The sequence below is a fragment of the Ananas comosus genome, linkage group 3, assembly GCF_001540865.1.
Source record: "Ananas comosus cultivar F153 linkage group 3, ASM154086v1, whole genome shotgun sequence".
Lineage (NCBI taxonomy): Eukaryota > Viridiplantae > Streptophyta > Magnoliopsida > Poales > Bromeliaceae > Ananas > Ananas comosus.
Window position 1 is genome coordinate 10,318,020 of NC_033623.1, and position 19,021 is coordinate 10,337,040.

The 19,021-nt window shown below is 35.2% G+C and overlaps 3 protein-coding genes across 4 annotated transcripts; 2 read left to right on the top strand and 1 right to left on the bottom strand.

Annotated features, from left to right (window-relative positions):
- On the top strand, positions 3,219-7,514 carry LOC109708281. Of its 2 annotated transcripts, none has more exons than XM_020229955.1 (6): positions 3,219-3,444; positions 3,584-3,654; positions 5,003-5,091; positions 5,184-5,290; positions 5,384-5,466; positions 6,941-7,514. In XM_020229955.1, the coding sequence occupies exons 3-6, from the start codon at positions 5,043-5,045 to the stop codon at positions 7,233-7,235; spliced, it is 534 nt and encodes a 177-aa protein (XP_020085544.1). In that variant the 5' UTR covers positions 3,219-3,444; positions 3,584-3,654; positions 5,003-5,042; the 3' UTR covers positions 7,236-7,514. The 2 variants fall into 2 exon arrangements, with proteins under 2 accessions (XP_020085544.1, XP_020085543.1); XM_020229954.1 differs by having other exon boundaries at positions 5,043-5,091.
- On the bottom strand, positions 7,952-11,587 carry LOC109708258. The gene is made up of 5 exons (XM_020229933.1): positions 11,372-11,587; positions 10,434-10,593; positions 9,497-9,929; positions 9,200-9,372; positions 7,952-8,406 (listed from the first exon to the last, which is right to left on the bottom strand). The coding sequence occupies exons 1-5, from the start codon at positions 11,415-11,417 to the stop codon at positions 8,307-8,309; spliced, it is 912 nt and encodes a 303-aa protein (XP_020085522.1). The 5' UTR covers positions 11,418-11,587; the 3' UTR covers positions 7,952-8,306.
- LOC109708074 (aquaporin TIP3-1-like) lies at positions 13,044-15,494 on the top strand. The gene is made up of 3 exons (XM_020229663.1): positions 13,044-13,295; positions 13,465-13,712; positions 15,031-15,494. The coding sequence occupies exons 1-3, from the start codon at positions 13,163-13,165 to the stop codon at positions 15,412-15,414; spliced, it is 765 nt and encodes a 254-aa protein (XP_020085252.1). The 5' UTR covers positions 13,044-13,162; the 3' UTR covers positions 15,415-15,494.

The following is a 19,021-nucleotide window of genomic DNA, read 5'->3' on the forward strand; positions in this document are numbered from 1 at the left end:
ATTTGATGGTGATTAGTGTGACTAATATTAGAAGTTAATGATTTCACGAAAACAATTGGACTTTAAAAAAAAAAAAAATTTGTCGGCGCCGAACTGGTTCATTGTTCATCAGATTACTTGTATTAATCTAGTACGGCAAATCAAATTGATCAATGAAGTTACAAGGACATTGTTATTATTAACATTACATTCCCAAATAAAAATGACCTTAGATGGTGTGTAGTGATCTACCTAAAACCTTAACCAATAAATTTACTACTAAATTAAAGTAAATGACTTTTTTTTCTTTAACCGTAAAATAGAAAACAAACATATAATATAACTCACATTTTCACACAACCACTAATCAAAAGGTCAGCGGCCAATATAAACCAGCTTAACATAAAATAAAGAAAGTACAATTAAATATCTAAATCAAATTATAAAAGAGTCATGACTTATTTTACATAACATATTAAAAAGAGAGGCAAAAATAATTCTAGCACTCGATCGAAAGGGAAGCTTCAAGTGTCAAACAGTGAGCAGCCTCGCATCCAAGGGTGTGGCTGCTCACTTTTTTTTTTTTTTTTTTCTTTTACAGTAAAACCATCGTCAATTCACTAAAAATATAGATAGAGAATTTCACAATATAAACTCACATCTCTACGCTATCACTAATCAAAAAGTCAGCGGTCAACAAAAATCAGCTTAACCTAAAAGAAAGAAAGTACAATCAAATATTTAAACTAAATTATAAAAAGAGCCACTACATTTATAATGCATACTAAAAAAAAGACAAACGACCATTCCGGTACTTGAAGAGCAAACTATCAAGTATCGAACGGCAAGCAACTTTTCATCAAAAGATAAGATTGCTCACTTTTTTTTTTTAAAACTGTAAAATCACCGTCAATTCGCTAAAAATATAGAAAAAAAAGTTCACAATATAAACTTATTTCTCCGCACAACCGCTAATCAAAAGGTTAGCACTCTATATAAATCAACTTAATCTAAAAAATGAGAGTGCAATGAAATATCTAAACCAAATTATAAAAGAGTCACTAATTCTATAATACGTACTAAAAAGAGAGACAAACAATCATTTCAGTTATTATTGACGCAACCTACTCTTATGCATCTTTATTAGGAATAAACAATCCTTTTATTGCTAATTGATTCTTCTATGTTGAACATAAAATATTAAAACACCATTTTTCAAGAAGCTTTATTAGGCTTTCAGAAAAATATGATTGTTTCACTATGCACAAGTCAACTTTTCTTTATATTTGATTAGGACCAGAAAATATAACAATGGATGTGCAGGGATGAGGATGATGATCCAATGGAATTATAATTCGCTTCCTATAATTCAAGTGTTGCATTGAGGTTAAGTTCATTGTGCCTATGCAGAGATAAGGACCAAAAAGTAAAATATATATACACATTGCTTTCATTTCCCATGGGCATTTAAGATCATCAAGGTGTAACTTATATATCACAGGTATTTTTATAAGCCTTGCGTATCCATATTGGACTCGTGTCCGATGTGAACACTTTTTGAGCGCGTGTTTGATGCCGTTCCATGACGCAGACAATTATATATATAATCAAAAGGTTAAATCTAACAGTGGAAAACTCGATAGCACCAAATCTTTGCTGCTATCGATAGCATCCCAGCCGGACTCTATATATATATTTATTTATTTATTTATTTATTTATTTTATACATGTAAAATGTAAGATGATAAGTATTTTAGTTTTTAATTTGATGAATGCATATAATTTTTTGGACAATGTAAATAAATTATGTATGATGGAAAAGTTTTTTCTTAAAATAAATAAATTATCAATAAAAATTTTACTAACTGTCCCTAGAGCAAGTGGCAAAGGGCTTGGTGGTTGGTACTTGAGACCCAAGTTCGAATCCTAGTTGATTCATATTTCCAACGAAGCGGGTAGCGTGCTACCTATCTCAAAAAAAATATATTTTTATAATAAATATATATATTATTATATAAAATTATTATATTTTATTAATAGTGTTCATGTCGTGTCCATGTCCTAATTTATTAAAATTTGCCGAGTCGTCGTGTTCAAATCGTGTCGTGTCCAGTATTCTGTGTCAAAGTCCATGACGCCTAGGGTGTAACTGTGCAAGCAAAATCTCAACTACTATAAATCTGAAAGTTTGAGCCAAAAATTAAAACAAATTAAAATTTGAGGCCCTTTAATTTATTTCCTTAGCATCAAGGTAGTCCAAAAACCAACATGTAAAAAGAGTTTTTATTTAATAATCTATTATATATATGTACCTAAAATTTTGATATTTAATTTGAAGGCCTTGTAAAATCCAACGAATTAAATTTCAGTCTTATGATATCCATAATTAGACTTCAAAGCTGTATTGAAAAATATTCTGTTTTGCTTATGTAAATAAGCTTTAAATTTTGCAGTATGATTAAAAAACTAAAGTATTACATTTTCTGCATTATTTCAGACTAGAAAAGTATTTTTTGTTTGTTTGATTTTCAAAAGAAGTAGTTTTTTTGAAATGTTTTTCAGATTTTATAATTTTTTATACTTTCTAAATTTTTTGTTCAAAAAATGTAAATTATAGAAAGTATGTTTTTAACCTTTTTTTTTTATAGAAAATAAGTTTCCATGATTTTTTTTATGGAAAATCTTGGGCTCAACAAATTATGATGGCCCTTGTTAATACCAAACCGGCCCAGCCGAATACCGGTTTCGGTTTCGATTTGGGTTCGGATTCGGATTTTGGAATCCGATTCGGAGTCCATTATGCTCTCGCCGTGTCAGAACGTTCGAGATTTGTATATTTATTTCATTATTTCATTTTAGAAAAAACTTCAAAAACCCTCCATATGGTTTCGTAGTTTCTCACTTTATCCCCCTGTGATTTAAAATATATCAAATTGTCCCCATGTGGTTTCGTTTTTATCTTTTTAGTAGCTTTTTCGTTAATATTTCATTAAATTATATACAAAAAACTTGAGATACCCATCTAGATTTATCAAATATTCACTTTAGTACCCTTTAATTTTAACTTTATCACTGATTTAAAAAAAAAATAATGAAATTAATAAAAAAAGAAAAAAAAAGAAACCATAGGGGGCAAATTGATACATTTTAAACCACATGGGGCAAAGTGAGAAACTACGAAACCACATGGGGTTTTTTTGAAGTTTTCCCTTTATTTTATTAACATTAAACGTTACTGCTTTTCTTTCTCTTTTAACTCTACCCGGCCCCCGACTCTTCCTATTAGGGTTCTTCGATCGCTCCCTCAAATCCTATCCAAACCCTAATCTCAATTCGGAGGGGAAGAGGCCGAGAGCGAGGGCGCTATCAATCGAGATCCGTCGTGGTTAGGGTTTCCATTTTCGAGGTCGGTGTCCATGGCGGGGCGAGAGGTTCGAGAGTACACCAATCTCAGCGACCCCAAAGGTGAGACCTTTTCTCTGTCCAATTTCTAGGGTTTTTGACGATCTCTGTTGTTGTGCGTCTCTTTTTGGGTTTACGGTGTTGGGATTACATGAGAAAGAGAAGGTTTTTGAACATTTGGTGTTCCTGTTGGATCTCACAGATAAGAAATGGGGGAAGGGGAAGGATAAGATCGACGATGAGGACATCACTTTCCAACGCATGGTCGCAAAGGTTAGCGAATCGGCCCTTCTATTGTTTTCATCTTTATTAATCTTTAAAAAAAAAGTATTTTTTTTAGTCTTTTTTGCTGGAAATTTGTGCTTGTTAACTACTATTATGATGATTATGATACCATCTACGCCTGGGATCCTACGGGAATTTGTTTTTCAATTGTAATTTTATTAATGTAGTTATTTCTATTATATGGAGAACTCATAAGGGGAAAAGGAATTTAACATTTAAATGTATGAATAAACTTTAGAATTGCTTTACTGCTAATATGTGTTGTGAATGCGTGAGGTGAGGTGATCACTTGTCGGCCATGTTTTTTATCACTAATCGCTACTAATGATACATCCAGTGATTTTAACATATTAATCTTATTATAAGATTTGGGGATTTGGGTCTAGGATTAGGTTGGACGGAAATACAACCTATTATGTCTAAGTGAGAATTGCACATTCACGTAATCCAGATGGTATTTTGAGTATACGCGCATGGACAAACATGATTTACCAAATGTTTACGTTGTTTAGTTGATCGTTATTAACATTCTAGCTCATAGCATTAGCCAGTTTCTTATACTTTTTGTATGTGAATGAATACAGTGTTCTAAATTCGAAGTCATTCCCATCATCGATCGTCCATCTTTTTTGTAATTTTCTTCATTCTGTTTCTTCCATGGTTCCACCACCATTGTCATCAATTGTAAGATGATCTTGGGCTTGTGATTTTTATTTTAATGGATACTTTTGCCAGAAGTACCTAATTGATAAATGCCATAGAAACTATAACCTAGAGGAACTATTGAGAAAATTCGGTGACTTGAAATTGTATACTTGGTTAACAGAGATTACTGGTATTTTGGTTTATATTGAAGTAGCGAACTATTTATAAGTTCACTCCATATAATATTATGGCATGTGCTTTGGTTTTGTTTTCACTTGGCTCTCTTGCTTGTTGATGCGTGAAAGATGAAGACTGTTTTCAACATCAGTAGTAGCTATCTTACTTTTATGTTTAGACTAAATGGTTCTCAACTGTCATTCCCTAGGCAGATAATTCTAAGTTACCTGGTTTCATCTCGAATTCAGCATCAAAGGTTTCGATGCGAAGTCAATAGATGGTTGCCCTAAAGTATGTGACAATCTAAATCATTGAATCTTCTCAGTATTGAGTTACACATCACTTAACCCTATTATTATTAGGCAAAGACCTGTTAATTTATGGCGTGTTCCTGTTCGTTTATGTGAACCTGGTTTTTATGAGGGATTTATTAATTATTTTTATGCAATAAACTGCTAGCAAGGCACCTTGCAGTTTCTTTGTGATGTGGTGATCTGATAACATGCCCCGACAGGGATCTTGGCATCTCCTATTGGGGTGGTTGATGCTAACAGATGCAGGAGGTTGCTGGTGAACGTGGAGGCTATCTCCATGGGCGAGGAGGTACTATTCTTTTTTCCCTGTTTTTTTGTGTTAATTAGGCTATTTATCTACTTCATCCTGTTAACTTTTTTTTAAAAAAAATTAATCTGCAGCTTTGGACAGTGATGACCTGCTCTACCTGAAGGAACAAATGGAGGCTGAGGAAGATGCTGAGCGTCTTCTCCGCCGGACAGAGAAGCGGGCGTTTGCTGCTTTTAAGATATCCTTGTGCAATTGATTAATATAGTGAAATTTTGTTGGTTTTTCTTTAACCTATTTAAAGTTTCTTTGGGTTTGTTAACTCGTTTTTTACAAAGCAGCAATTCTAGCAGATTCTACACCTGCTTCACTACCCTTGCCTCTCCGTGTTGAACCAAAACCTAAAAGCGGAATCAGGTATATTCAGAAAGGGTTTTTTTTGGCTCAAATATTGAAATTTCCTGAAAGTGTGTGACTTTCACTTTACTGAAAATATTGAACTGATATATTAAACACTTAAAATATGATTATTCTAGACTTTTGCCTCTTGTTGATGGCTCATCTTTTCTCTGCTATAAATATATATATATTATATATATAATAATATATATTTATATATGAGTGAGGCTACTATGCTTCTGTAAGCACGAAGCTTCCGTGCTTCTAGGTCGTTTTTGATGTTGCGACTTTCGAATCGTCGATCAGCTCCGTTAAACTTGATCTAGAGATTGAATTACTAGAAAATAAATTTGCAATTTTTGATATCATTTGCCTAGTGAATCAAGGGGCTCAAAATCAACGGCTGAAAATTAAAATCTTACAAAACGTGATAAATATGACATTAAAATTTAGATCAAAGATATTGATCTTGTTTTATATAGTATAAAGAATTTTCTAATAAAATTCAGTGATTTGGATATTTTATACACCGTTAAACTTGCAAACGGCTCACCACGGCCATTAAAATTATTGATTTTGAGTCCCTTCGATCACTAGGCAAATGATATCGAAAAATCATAAAATTTATTTTCTAAGCACTTCAAATACTCTAGATCAAGTTTAACGGAGCCGATCGACGATTCGAAAGTCGCAACACGAAACGACCTGGAAGCGAACGGAGGCTCCGTGGCTTCAAAACGCATAGTAGGCGCTCACTCTATATAAAAGTATTAATAGATATTATAATAGAGTAGGGCTACTATACTCTTATGAGTATAGAGCTCTTCGTACTCATAAGTTGTTTTCTATGTTGGGCTTTTCGAATCGACGATCCACACCGTTAAACATGATTTAGAATATTTGAAACTTCTAGAAAATAAATTTCGTAATTTTTCAAAATCATTATAAAGTCCATCAAGCGGGTATAAAATGAACGGTTAAAATCGAATGACATCCTAAAAATAGATGATCGGATCCTTCAATTTAAGATCGGAGTTATTGATCTTTATTTAGATAGTGAATAGAATTTTCTATCAAAATTCAATCTATTCCGATTTTTTTTTACCATTAAACTAGCAAATATCTCATACTAGCCGTTAAAAATTATCAATTTTGTGAGCTTTTGATCGTAAGGTAAATGATATTGAAAAATTATAAAATTTGATTTCTAAAAGTTTTAAATGCTCTAGATAATATTTAACGGTATGGATCGTCGATTCGGAAGTTCTATCATCGAAAACAACTTATTATGAGTATGAAGGCGATCATACTCATAATAGTATAGTAGCCAGACTCTATATATATATATATATATATATATATATATATATTAAGAGGGTGAAATGAGGTTTTAGTATATCAGAGAATTGCGATATTTATTAGGAATTTGATGGATTTAAGTAGACATTCTGCTGCTCTTGTCATGACACGTGTGTCTGACTAATGCGTGCAGGCAGCAAGATCTCTTGAAGAATATTGTTGAAATCAAACCGAAACGTCCGAGAGTTGATAGCCCTTCTAACAGAGAACAAAGTGATAGATCAAATGCTAGCAATGGTGGGAACTCGGGGAAAACCCCATTGCTGGGAAACAAATCGAGTGAATCGGTAGGTGTTCAAGTTTATGTTAACTCCGAGCAAGAAAAGAGCATTCCTTTGAAATCAAGTAGAGATGTTGTCGCTAACAAAGCGGAGGCTGCTGGTGGGAGCTTGCTGGGCTTATCTTATGAGAGTTCTGATGAGGATTGACTGGGGATATTGGCTCAAGCAAGTCTGTTGTATAGTTTGAAAATTTTCTTGCCAATCTTGTCTGTTTTGTCTAGAGTTGTGCATTTTGGTCCGATGAGATTGTAAGATTGACAGCTAGAAGAGGGACATTGTGTTTTTCGCTCACTTAGTGCAATATATCATCTATTTTATTGCGATAGAAAATTTTCACCTTCAAGCTAGTAGAACTTCACCTCTGTGGATTTTTAGCAATTTGGTTGTAGTAGTTGTCGTTACTATTTATTTATTTATTTATTTTCAGAAGTGTGTGTAATTAGTCTTAAACTTTCATGTTACTATTTATTTATTTATTTATTTATTAGGGATTAAGGCTTTTGTATGGACTTTATTTGTTCTATCAGAATTTGACAGGCATACTTGAGCAGTGATGTAAATTTTATTATTTTTCAATAATAAACCTTGCGTAGGATGCATGAGCAGTTATTCTGGGGACAGAATTAATCTTGATAAGTTGGGCATCTGGTTTAGCGGCAAATGTGTGGTGAAGGGAAGCAACGAGAGAATTTTAAACTTATTTTGAACGAAACTGTAGTCAAGCCTAGCATCAAAACACATGCATTTACAGGAATGCTTCATCTTAGACAAACAGAGCCAAGCAGTGCAATAATTCTGCAGAAGTGATAAAACAAAACTTGCCTGCTACACTTTAAAGTCATTTTTATCAACACTCGCTAGTCTACTGAAATTTGGTCTCATATGAATTATGTAAAAAAAAAAGACACAACAGTGTAACAGGGCTTTGATATACACCAAAATATGAGAAAAAATATTTCACATTTTACAGGGTTAGTCGACAAGCACTCACTATTATAGGCGGCTACAGTGGTGAAATCAAGTGTGACCTAACAAGTTTTGAATTGCAGAAAAAAGAAAATACATCTTACGGACAACAAAGAGAAGAATCTTAAATCTGAGCCCACTAGCTTCCAGAATCTTCCACGGACATCAGAAGACCCTTTCTCAAGCAATGGGCTTGCAAGCGTAAGAAAGCAATGAAGGGATTGATCATCCAGAGATCTTGTAGATGAGAGTTCACTTTTTCTTCCATAAGTTGATGATCCCATTTGCAAAAGACTTCAAGTTTCCCCAGATATTTGTCGTTTCTTCATTGGCATGCTCAGATAATTGTTTGCTGAGAAAAGAAAAGTAAAACCACCGAAGTCACATTCAGCATGTAAGAATATGCATGTTATGCACAGCAGGGCAAAGAGAGCTTCTAGCCAGAAACAGCATACGCGAAATAGGAGAAAAAATTAAGTACTTGTTAGTACATACGGCGACGAAAATACTTAATTTATACAGTACAGTATAAAAACATGCACTTAACTAAGTTTAAGGAATTTTCTTATAGACAACTTCCATGGTAACATCAACTGTTTTGCAAATTAAACAAAATATTGGGACTACGGAATGTAGGAGTTTTGCAAGTTGAACTTTAACTTTCTTTTGAATAATGTAAACAAGGTTTTTTGATCTCAATTGTTAATCTTACTACATTAAGGACCAGTTTGATTCACAATTTGTAATATTCCGGTAATTCTCCATATTTTTTATTAAAAACATTCAAATCATTACCATTTAACTCAAGTTAGGTAGTTGTTAAAGGTGTTAGTAAAGTAGTGGAATTATTATAGATTTCTAGGTGGTAGGAATACTAAATTATCATGGGTTAGAAGATATTCGCATTTCCATGTTTGATAGAAACCATTAGCAGTCCATCAATAAGACTATAATAGTTCTTAACAACCTTCAAACCCAAGTGGCTTGATAAGTTAGAAACAAACTTGTCGTTCCAAGTATAAAATATACAACATTCCCGGAATATTACAAAGTTTGAATCAGGTCGCCCCTAAAGGTAAAACCAATCAACTAACTAAAATGCCAGATGTAGGGAAGAAAGAGTTATGTAATTTTAACCACCCTACCTGTGAAGTTCATTTGATTCTGGAACTCCCCTACCGCCACTTAGTTCATCTCCCTTTGGGCTGTTAGGCGCCTGTGAAGTGCTCACCTTTGTCCTGTTGTGTTCTGCTTCTTCTGAAGAAGAATGTGAAGTCTCTATTACTGTTTCCAATTTGAAGGAAGATGAATGTTGGTTCTGCATAAGTTGCAGAGGAATCAAATAATAAGGCGCACGGAAGAAAATGAATGCCACGAAATTATGTTATCAATATAAATATCAGATATCTCCGCAGAACAAAGGGGGGAAAAAATTAACTAACTTGCTGAGAACTATCAGTGAAGGTACTTGTCACGTTGGAGTTCAGAGACCCAACGGAATCCTCAGTTGATACCAGGTCTAGAGGCTCTTCAGTGGAGATATTCCTGGCATTGCCAGAAAACTGAACTTTTTCCACTATTTGATCACTTTTGAGCAAAGAATCTTGATCTGTCTCCATTTTCTCAGCAATCATCACCTTATATCTTACACTTCCTTGACTACTTGAGTTTAGTGGTTTTTCTCTATCAGCAAAAGAAGGGTCTCCTTTAGCAACAGTACCTGAAGGTTTTGCTGTCTTAAATTTGTCTAAAGATGCCATTTTATGATTGTGTTCCAATTCCTGTATGATCTCTCGTACAATGTAATAAGATCCTCCAACCCCTTCTCGGACAAGGTAAGCAGAAGGGAACTTTCCTCCATTCAAGGCTCTGTAACTGCATTAGAAACAAAGCCAGACAGGCACTGTTCATGATAAGCTTCAAAACTGGCTAAGCTTATTGACTAAAATTTTGCAGATTTTAGTAATCATATATTACTATGCGTGGAAACAAACAGGGTACAGGGGAGTGGCCAAACCACACACATCTTTATATCATACCCCTCGGATTAGAATACAGATACAAATAATAAATGGATACTAATAATGGGAAACATATCCTATTAATATGGATAAGGACACAAATTGAATATCGGATTTATTCATATTTCATTAAAAATATATTTAAATGTAACTAATTATGTGCTATAGTACAAAAGTGTATAGAAAATGTAAGTTAGACACTTGGTGCCTAGATGAACTTGTCCTCCCAATTTAGAATAACCTCTTCAGTATCTGGTGGCCATAGAGTCTTGGACTTTATCCATAAAGCATATAAGAACTTCTAAGGCTCTATTCAAACAGTAGTCAGAGTCTAGGAAAACCAAGAGACCGATCTTACTTCTCAACGAAGGCCTCTATCAGAGCACGTCGCTCTTGCTTTGGAATTTTCTTCTGGCCCTTTTGCGCTTTGAGCGGGTCTGTCTGTACTGAAGCAGTATGTGATTTCCCACGGGATCGAAAGGCTGCTCTTGTTATGCTATTAGAGATGCCAACCAGGACTGTAAAATGAAAGTGGTAAAGCAAGGTTTATGCATCCAACAAGCAGAAGAAAAGTTCCAAACGGAGTACTTGCTCTTTTAAACATACGATTTCCAAATGGCAAGTGATATTTATACTATTCCCAAATGGAAGAAGAAGAAGAAGAAAACTTCATGAAACAGAAGATACTATAGATTCAAGAGGAAGCACAGTATTTGCAATGATGAAAACTGTCACTTGGGGATCAAGTCCCAAAAAAATTTACTCCATTACTAGGAAAGAGGTGAAATCACTAGTTTACACACACTTTTGCTATTTAATCAGCTTATCAACTCTTGTTATGCAAACATTTACGTTGAAATAGCAGATTTATCTCCACAAAGCTAGATTGTATCCAATTGTTTAGCTTAAAACCCTACTCTTTTGGGTAAACTTATTCTTTCTACAATACAGCAGACTAGTTTCGCTCTAATCCTTTTTGTCACCACATTTTGACCAGGTTACAACCTCGCTATCTCATACTAAACCCTCGATGACGAATTTAACGAATGGAAAGAGGAGGAATACAACAGAAACGCCATTAACTACGATGATTCAAACGCAGGTTATATTAACGCTTGGGATTAATAGATTCGCGTGGAAAACGAACGCGATCCAGTGTGAAGCGATTAAAACTTCGCAAGATTACACAAAACATCCAACATGACAGTCCAAGAACCCTAAAACCCTACAAAGCGTACACAAAAAGGACCAAAAGAGAAGAGAGGGGAGAACGATCGGCGAAGAAGAAACCCTAACCCCTTTTGGAGGTCGACGAGGAGGAGAATCGCGCGGCGGTTTGCATCGGAGCACTCGACTGGGGGGATCACAAGCTCGATCCCGATTCCATGGCGATTTTAGGACGCTAGGGCACGGGGGGTAGGGGGGAGGGGTATTAATGGCGACGCCATAGAAAGCGAGAGAGGGGTGAAGGGGGACGCCGGGGTTTTAGGTTTTTTGTTTTAAAGAGGAAGAAGAAGACGAAGAGGAAGGGCTTTACCTAAGCCGACGAGCGAGAGTTCTGCGGGATCATCGATCCCGAAACGTGAGACGGTCTCATCTGCCTTTCATCGCGCGGATGGCACGAATCTCAAAGCTAAATGAGCGGTATATGATGCCCGTCCTGGCTTTTGAGCGAGTGTGAGACCCAAGCGGACACCGTCGTAGTAGGACACGAAGTTGGACCGTACGGGCCCACACCGTAGCTAGGCCTGGGCCGTAATAATGGGTCTACTTGATGGGCTTGTAAATGCACCCATCGAATGTCCAGATCAAATAGCTAAGTTACACTTTTTTGATTCGCTGAGCCAAATGATATTTTATTTCTCAAATTAATTTATTATAAATTTTGACTGAACGATGACGTGCCGCTGATGTAACTACATTGTGAGAATGTTGTTGTCGACGACGCGTTAATCATTAGAATGTCGCATTGCAGTTATATCAACAAAATTTCAGCATTTGATTTGCTAAATTGAATTGTGAAATTTAGTTAGAACAATCGGCAAAGGTTGCAAAAGTAAATGTTTGAAAGACTTAAGTGTTATAGGCGTCATTGTTCGATCGAGGACCAAAAGTGTAAGATATTCATTCCAAATTTAAGTCAAACTATCTGAAATGTTTTGGGATCCTTCAGGTTATAGTTCTTGTAAAATGTTAGTGCATTACAGTTATAGTTTACCCAAATCTCGAATCAAATTAGTAGGACGATTTTATTGAGGAAGTTCTCAACAAAGTTTTGTTTCTGTACAGTAGAATATTAAAAACTCTGGGTCAAATAGATCATTAAATGCTTATTCGACGGCACTTGAGGAAAGCGTCGCCAAACGTTCTTACTATAGAGTAAACACCGACGCTTCACAAAGCTACATTATATGAATCGTCTATTGTATCAAACTAATTGTAGGATATATTATATTATTATCTTAAATTTTTTATACTTTAAAGCGTCAAAATATATCTCACTGACATATGACATAAGCGTCGATATATATATATATACGTGATGACTTTCAAATGAGACGATAAATTATTTTAAGACGTTTTTAAGTATCATTAATTATTAAAATTATATATATTTTTAATGATATGTGACTGCAATGGCTGATCATAACATGTGAAACAAGCCGAGCCAAACAGGCCCTGAACTTTCCATGTGAAGCGTGAGCCCAAAGAGAAGGCCCTCGACATTTCATGTGAAGCTTGATGAGCCCATAGAGATGGTGAGCTCGAGAAACGGCCAAGCTCCATAAGCGGTTTCTTTTTCTCCCTTATTACGTGCCACTCACCTCACGCTCCCTCCCCACACGTGTCCCCCTCACACCCTACATCCCTCCCCCTCCTCTTCACGCCCCTTATTAATGCATGCATTACCTCCTCTCAGCACTCTTTGCATCATCATCATCATCATCATCATCATCATCTCCCTCGCTCAAACAAGCAGTATTTTGAGTTCAAGAAGATCAAAGAAGCAAAGCGCTTCAAAGAGGAGATCAATTAATACGAGGTACGTAGAAGAAGTAGAAGGTTTGTGAGGTGAGAAGAGAAGCCATGCCGCTCCGCCGCTTCGCCTTCGGCCGCACCGAGGACGCCGTCCACCCCGACACCATCCGCGCCGCGCTCTCCGAGTTCGTCGCCACCGCCATCTTCGTCTTCGCCGCCGAAGGCTCCGTCCTCTCCCTCGGTAAAACGAATTGCCTCAATCTACTTGCATGCACGACTAAATATGCACCTTTTTGTTGTCCCGTGTCTTCTGTTTGTATGTACAAATATTTTGCTCGACATATCTCTTTATCTAAAATAGAATGTCATATTAAGAATTTAAATACTAATTATTAGACAATTTGATGCAGACAAGCTGTATAAGGACACTTCCAGCGCGACGGGGCTGGTGGTGGTGGCGATCGCCCATGCGCTTGCGTTCTTCGTAGCGGTGGCCATCGCCATCAACATCTCCGGCGGGCACGTCAACCCCGCCGTCACCTTCGGCGCGCTTCTCGGTGGCCGGATCTCGCTCATTCGTGCCCTCTTCTACTGGGTCGCCCAGCTCCTCGGCGCCGTTGTGGCCTCCCTCCTCCTCAGGATAACCACCAGAGGAATGGTAATCGTTGAATATAAAATATTAAAAATATAATTCTGACAAAAAATAGCCGCTTTATATATATTATTTATATATTATTTCACAAGGTATCAGGTATAACATCTTTATCAGTTTTCTATTCAGATTCCAGTTTAAGATTTTTTCAATTTCATCAAGAGAGTTATGATTTTAGCAGAAGAAGTCTAATGACAGTTACTATATATATTGACACTTTTTTACACTTAGGGATCATTTGGTTGCATGTAGTTGCAACTACATTGCAGTTGTAACTGTATGTAAATGTAAATTTTGTGTTTGGTTTGATGTATTTAATTCCAACTCCTGCAGTAGGAACTGTAGGAGGAGACCCAACTGCAGCAGTTCGAACTACGCTCAAATTGGCCGCAGTTCCAACTACAGCAGTTAGAGAGAGTAATTTTAAATAAAATGTATGCTTACCTCCTCAATATTTTTTAAACAAAAATTATTTTCTTTTTTACATTGGAGGTAATCTCACCATCATATATATAAAATAATAAAATTTTAAAAATTATTTCTCAACGGCATACAACCAAACAAATTATTTATACTTGCAGCGCTTTCTATTACATCCAACCAAACAAGATTTTTGTATTTATAACTGTCGTATTTCCAACTGCATGCATTTCTAACTACACTGCATTTATAATTACATCTAACCAAACGGCTAGAAACAACTTCAATTGTGTAAAGAATAAATTTGAGGAACTAAATTGTAATGAATTGAGGGGCTAAGTTTATTATATTTTTATTAAAACTTGGGAATTAATTGACACTTGATTATCTATGGGGACCAAATTTAAAAATTAGTGTTTCTTATTCTTTTTTTGAAAAAAAAATAGTATATTATCTGCTTATACATTTTAAAAAAGAGCTTTAATTTACATATATTCTCTTTATTTACTAGTGTTGGAAATTTTCAAATTTATCAGTGACTACTCAAAATATCTTTCTAAAATTCAATCCCATTAATAAATAATAAAGAAAAAGAGAATAATTTAATTTTTTTTATATTTTGGTTATTCAAGATAAATAAGGTATGTTTGAAGATTAGAAAGGGATATTATATATTCTCTTAAAAAATTAGTGCTAAACACTCTTTTATGTACTCTGTTGAATGAATGCACTTTGTGTAATTAGCTAGTCCTTTCTAATTTTTAACTTCTGTAGAATGGAAAAACTAATGAGTTAGATGATTGAAAATAAAAGGACATAACTGTACTAATACTTATGTGGAGGGCGATAGTGTTTTGAATTCGGAGTACCTATTATTTTTTGCTCTCGCACTCTTATCATGCAGCGTCCGCCGGGCTTCTCGCTCGCATCGGGAGTGACCGAATGGCACGCCGTCCTGCTCGAGATCGTCCTGACGTTCGGGCTCGTGTACACCGTCTACGCCACGGCAATCGACCCGAAGCGGGGCCACATGGGCACCATCGCCCCGCTGGCCATCGGCTTCATCGTCGGCGCCAACATCCTGGCGGGGGGGCCGTTCGACGGTGCAGTGATGAACCCGGCACGAGCGTTCGGACCAGCGCTCGTGGGGTGGCGGTGGAGGCACCACTGGGTCTACTGGGTCGGGCCGTTCGTCGGAGCCGGGCTCGCCGGGCTCGTCTACGAGTATCTGGTCATACCCGAGGAGACTCCTCATGCTCACCAGCCCCTGGCACCTGAAGATTACTAAAGAAGTGTGTGTGTGTGTGTGTGTGTGTTTGTGTTTTTTTTTTTTTGGCTATGTTTCTTATGCTTGTTTTGTTTGTGGAGTGTTTAGTAGTGTGTGTTCTTTAATTAGGTAAAGAAATAAATGCCTAGTTCATGTAAGGTGGTGTACATTGGACAATAAGTATGGTTTGATTTTACTTTGAATTTATTTTACTTGATGGCGAATTTCATTTTCTCACAGCATTATTTTTTTTAACTTTTGTTGCAGGCAAGGGTCTTTGTCATGATTCTCAATTTTACAGTTATTTTAAATAAAGTTTCATAATTTGATTGACACAAGTTCCTAGAATTGATTGGAATCGGAATTTGTCTTAGGATTATGCAATAAGGAAGAGCTAGTTTCAAACCAAATATACCGACCGTATCTAGAGCAAGTGGATGGTTGGTACTCGAGGTTTTAAGTTTGAATTTTAGTTGATTCACATTTTTAGCTAATTGTATTTTTAAATAAAATAAATAAAGCGGGTAGCATGCTATATATATTTTTTTTAAAAAAATAAAGTTTCAAACCAAAATTTGTGGATACAATTTGTTTGAAGTGTCAACTTGCCTCTCAATCTTCGTTTGTTTTATTTTTATTCTATGATACATTGGTCATTAAGTTAAACTGGCTCTCCTAACAAGGGTACCGGAAGTCCAGCTCTTCTGACAAAGGCGTGTTTGTTCACCGGAAGTCTAGCGACGTATTTGTGAGTTCATGTAGCCTGACTTTCTCCGGTGGCATACATGTGCGATCAGTCTTACGGAGCAGCCTACATGTACGGTCAGTCTCATAGAGCAACGAGTTCGCACAGGACACGAACTTGTGAAGTTCCTACATATACAATTAGTCTCACAGAGCAACGAGTTCGCACAGGACACGAACTTGTGAAGTTTCTACATATACAATTAGTCTCACAGAGCAGCGAGTTCGCACAGGACACGAACTTGTGAAGTTCCTACATATACAATTAGTCTCACGGAGCAGCGAGTTCGCACAGAACACGAACTTACGACTTAAACTCGAACTTGCAACTTCACGCTCGAGAAGTGCGATGTCCAGTTCCGTTTTACGGACGAAACTCACCGACTTCGACCGAGTGCGGTTCCGCGGAACAAGCATGCCCTAAGGAGCAGTTCATTTGCAACTATAAATGCAATACAGTAAAAAATATGTACAATAAAAAATGTAGCAATAATAATCCTAGCATCTTATAATGGTCCCACGCACGTACCGGAATGTGTTATAGTTCAAAAGAATTTGTTTGATTATATAGAGTTGAGGATTATTTTTATCAATTTTAACAATTTATATTTGTATTGATGAATTATTTCTAATATAGAAAAAAATATTTAAGAAATGATTAGATAGGCAAACTAACCATCTATTTAAAATTACTTCCTCCAACTACTATAATCAGAATTGCGGCTAATTTGGGCATAACTTCAACTATTGCAGTTTAGTCTTCTTATGCAATTCCATCCTAGCAATTTAATCTAAACCATCACACCACACTATATTTAAATCAGTATTATATTACAACTATAGCACAATTGTAATTAGGGTAAACTTCAAATATCACCCCTGTAGTTTTGCATTTTCTCACTTTAGTACCCTACGATTTAAAGTGTATCAAGTTAGTGTCATGTGGTTTCATTTTTATCATTTAGTCAGTTTTTCTGTTAATATTTCGTTAAATTATATAAAAAATATTTTAAATACCCACCTACATTTATCGAATATTCACTTTAGTATCCTTTGGTTTTAACTTTGTCACTCATTTAAAGAAAAAAATTAGTGAAATCGATAATAAGAAGATAAAAATAAAATTACATGACACTAAATTGATACACTTTAAATCACTGGGTACTAAAGTGAGAAAGCATGAAACCATATGGGTGGTATTTGAGTTTTTTCTTGTAATTATATGGAGCCAAACAATCTCTAAATTTAAGTTCGGTTCACTCTTTTAATAAGAAAATTTTTTAAAAATGCTGCCTATGCATTTATTTTGGAGTGTAAATTTTATATTCCATCCATTTTATATGTAAAATTTGTCAATAGTCGTATCAAGATAATTAGTTAAAAAAAAATCTCGTATGAAATGGACAGAATATAAAATTCACACTACAATAGAATTAGGTTATGATGATATATTTTTAGAATATTTTTATATAAATGTTCCATTTATGTCAATTTTTTTTTTAAAAAATCTATTAAAGCCTAAATATAAAGTTCAATTCAATAAAAAATAAAAAATTTCTCTATTCAACCAACTCCACCCAGTCCACTTGGCCCGATTACAAATAAAAAAAGAAAAAAAAATGATCATCATCTCTCATTCTCCTCCTCCGCCGCCGCAGCCGGCGAGATAAAATTCCAACGGTTGGAGTTCGGCCACGAGGATCTTGCAGGAACTGTAGAGGGCTATAATCGCCACGTATCGCTCCGTCATAGATCGCTAAAGGAGTGGGTGCCAAATATCCCACATATAGCAACACTTTTAAAAAATATCAATAATTTAGCTAGCAGCATTTTTTTGACATGTACTAATATTTAAAAGTATCGTTATACATTATTTTTATTGTAGTGTCAACTAATTTTGGATGTAATAATAGTATTACTCTTTTTAATAAATTTTTTTTTTTAATTTTCATCGAAAGAATCTCAAAAATATTAAATTATATATAAAACAATAAAAGAATATAGTAAAAGTTAGGCCGGATGTTTGTTGGATGTTATTCTAATATAAAGTGTATACCAACTAGGGGTGGAAACGAGCCGAGCTCGAGCGAGCTTACCTCGGCTCAAATTCGGCTTGAAATTAATTTCGAGCCTAAATTTAAGCTCAAGCTTGGATTGAAATTAATTCGAACCGAGCTCGAGCGAGTCTAATTTCGAGTCGAGCGAGCTCAAGCCCTAAACGAGCCGTTTGAAATTCTCAATATCATACGATCAATAGTTTAATTTGTATAGGATATCATCTATAATTTGATACAAAAATATGTCTAATAGTTCAAAGTACAAAATAATTATATGAAATATAGTATTATAATATAAAAAATTAATGAGTTGAATATCTAATCTTTTCAGCCTCACATATCTTTTCTCCGCATTCATCTCCATATTATTCATTTTATTTATGCAGTCAAAATAAATAAATTATACAGATAATATTGGATTAAACTATCCAATCATATATAACTAAAATAAAAATTTATATGATAAATAATTTTTTACTTTAAAAATATTTGTATATTTTTCTCAAGCATACAATTAAGTGCAAGGTAGGCCGAGGGGCATATGCTGTTACTTGGTAACTTGGAGGGCTTCCGGTTGGCCACTTAGGTGAGAGACAGAAAAGAGAAGAGAGAAACATATGAAAATTTAGATCTCTGTCAAGAAAGAAAGAAGGAAAAATGTATAAATTTAGTGAAATTTGCTCTTTTATTTGTTTATGGGTTTGTTTTTATGGTCAACACATTGGCCAATTTAACTAAATCAGATTATTCACTCAGCCTATATATAATTAAAATATATTATATATATTTTTTTAATATATATATATATTATAATATATATATAGAGT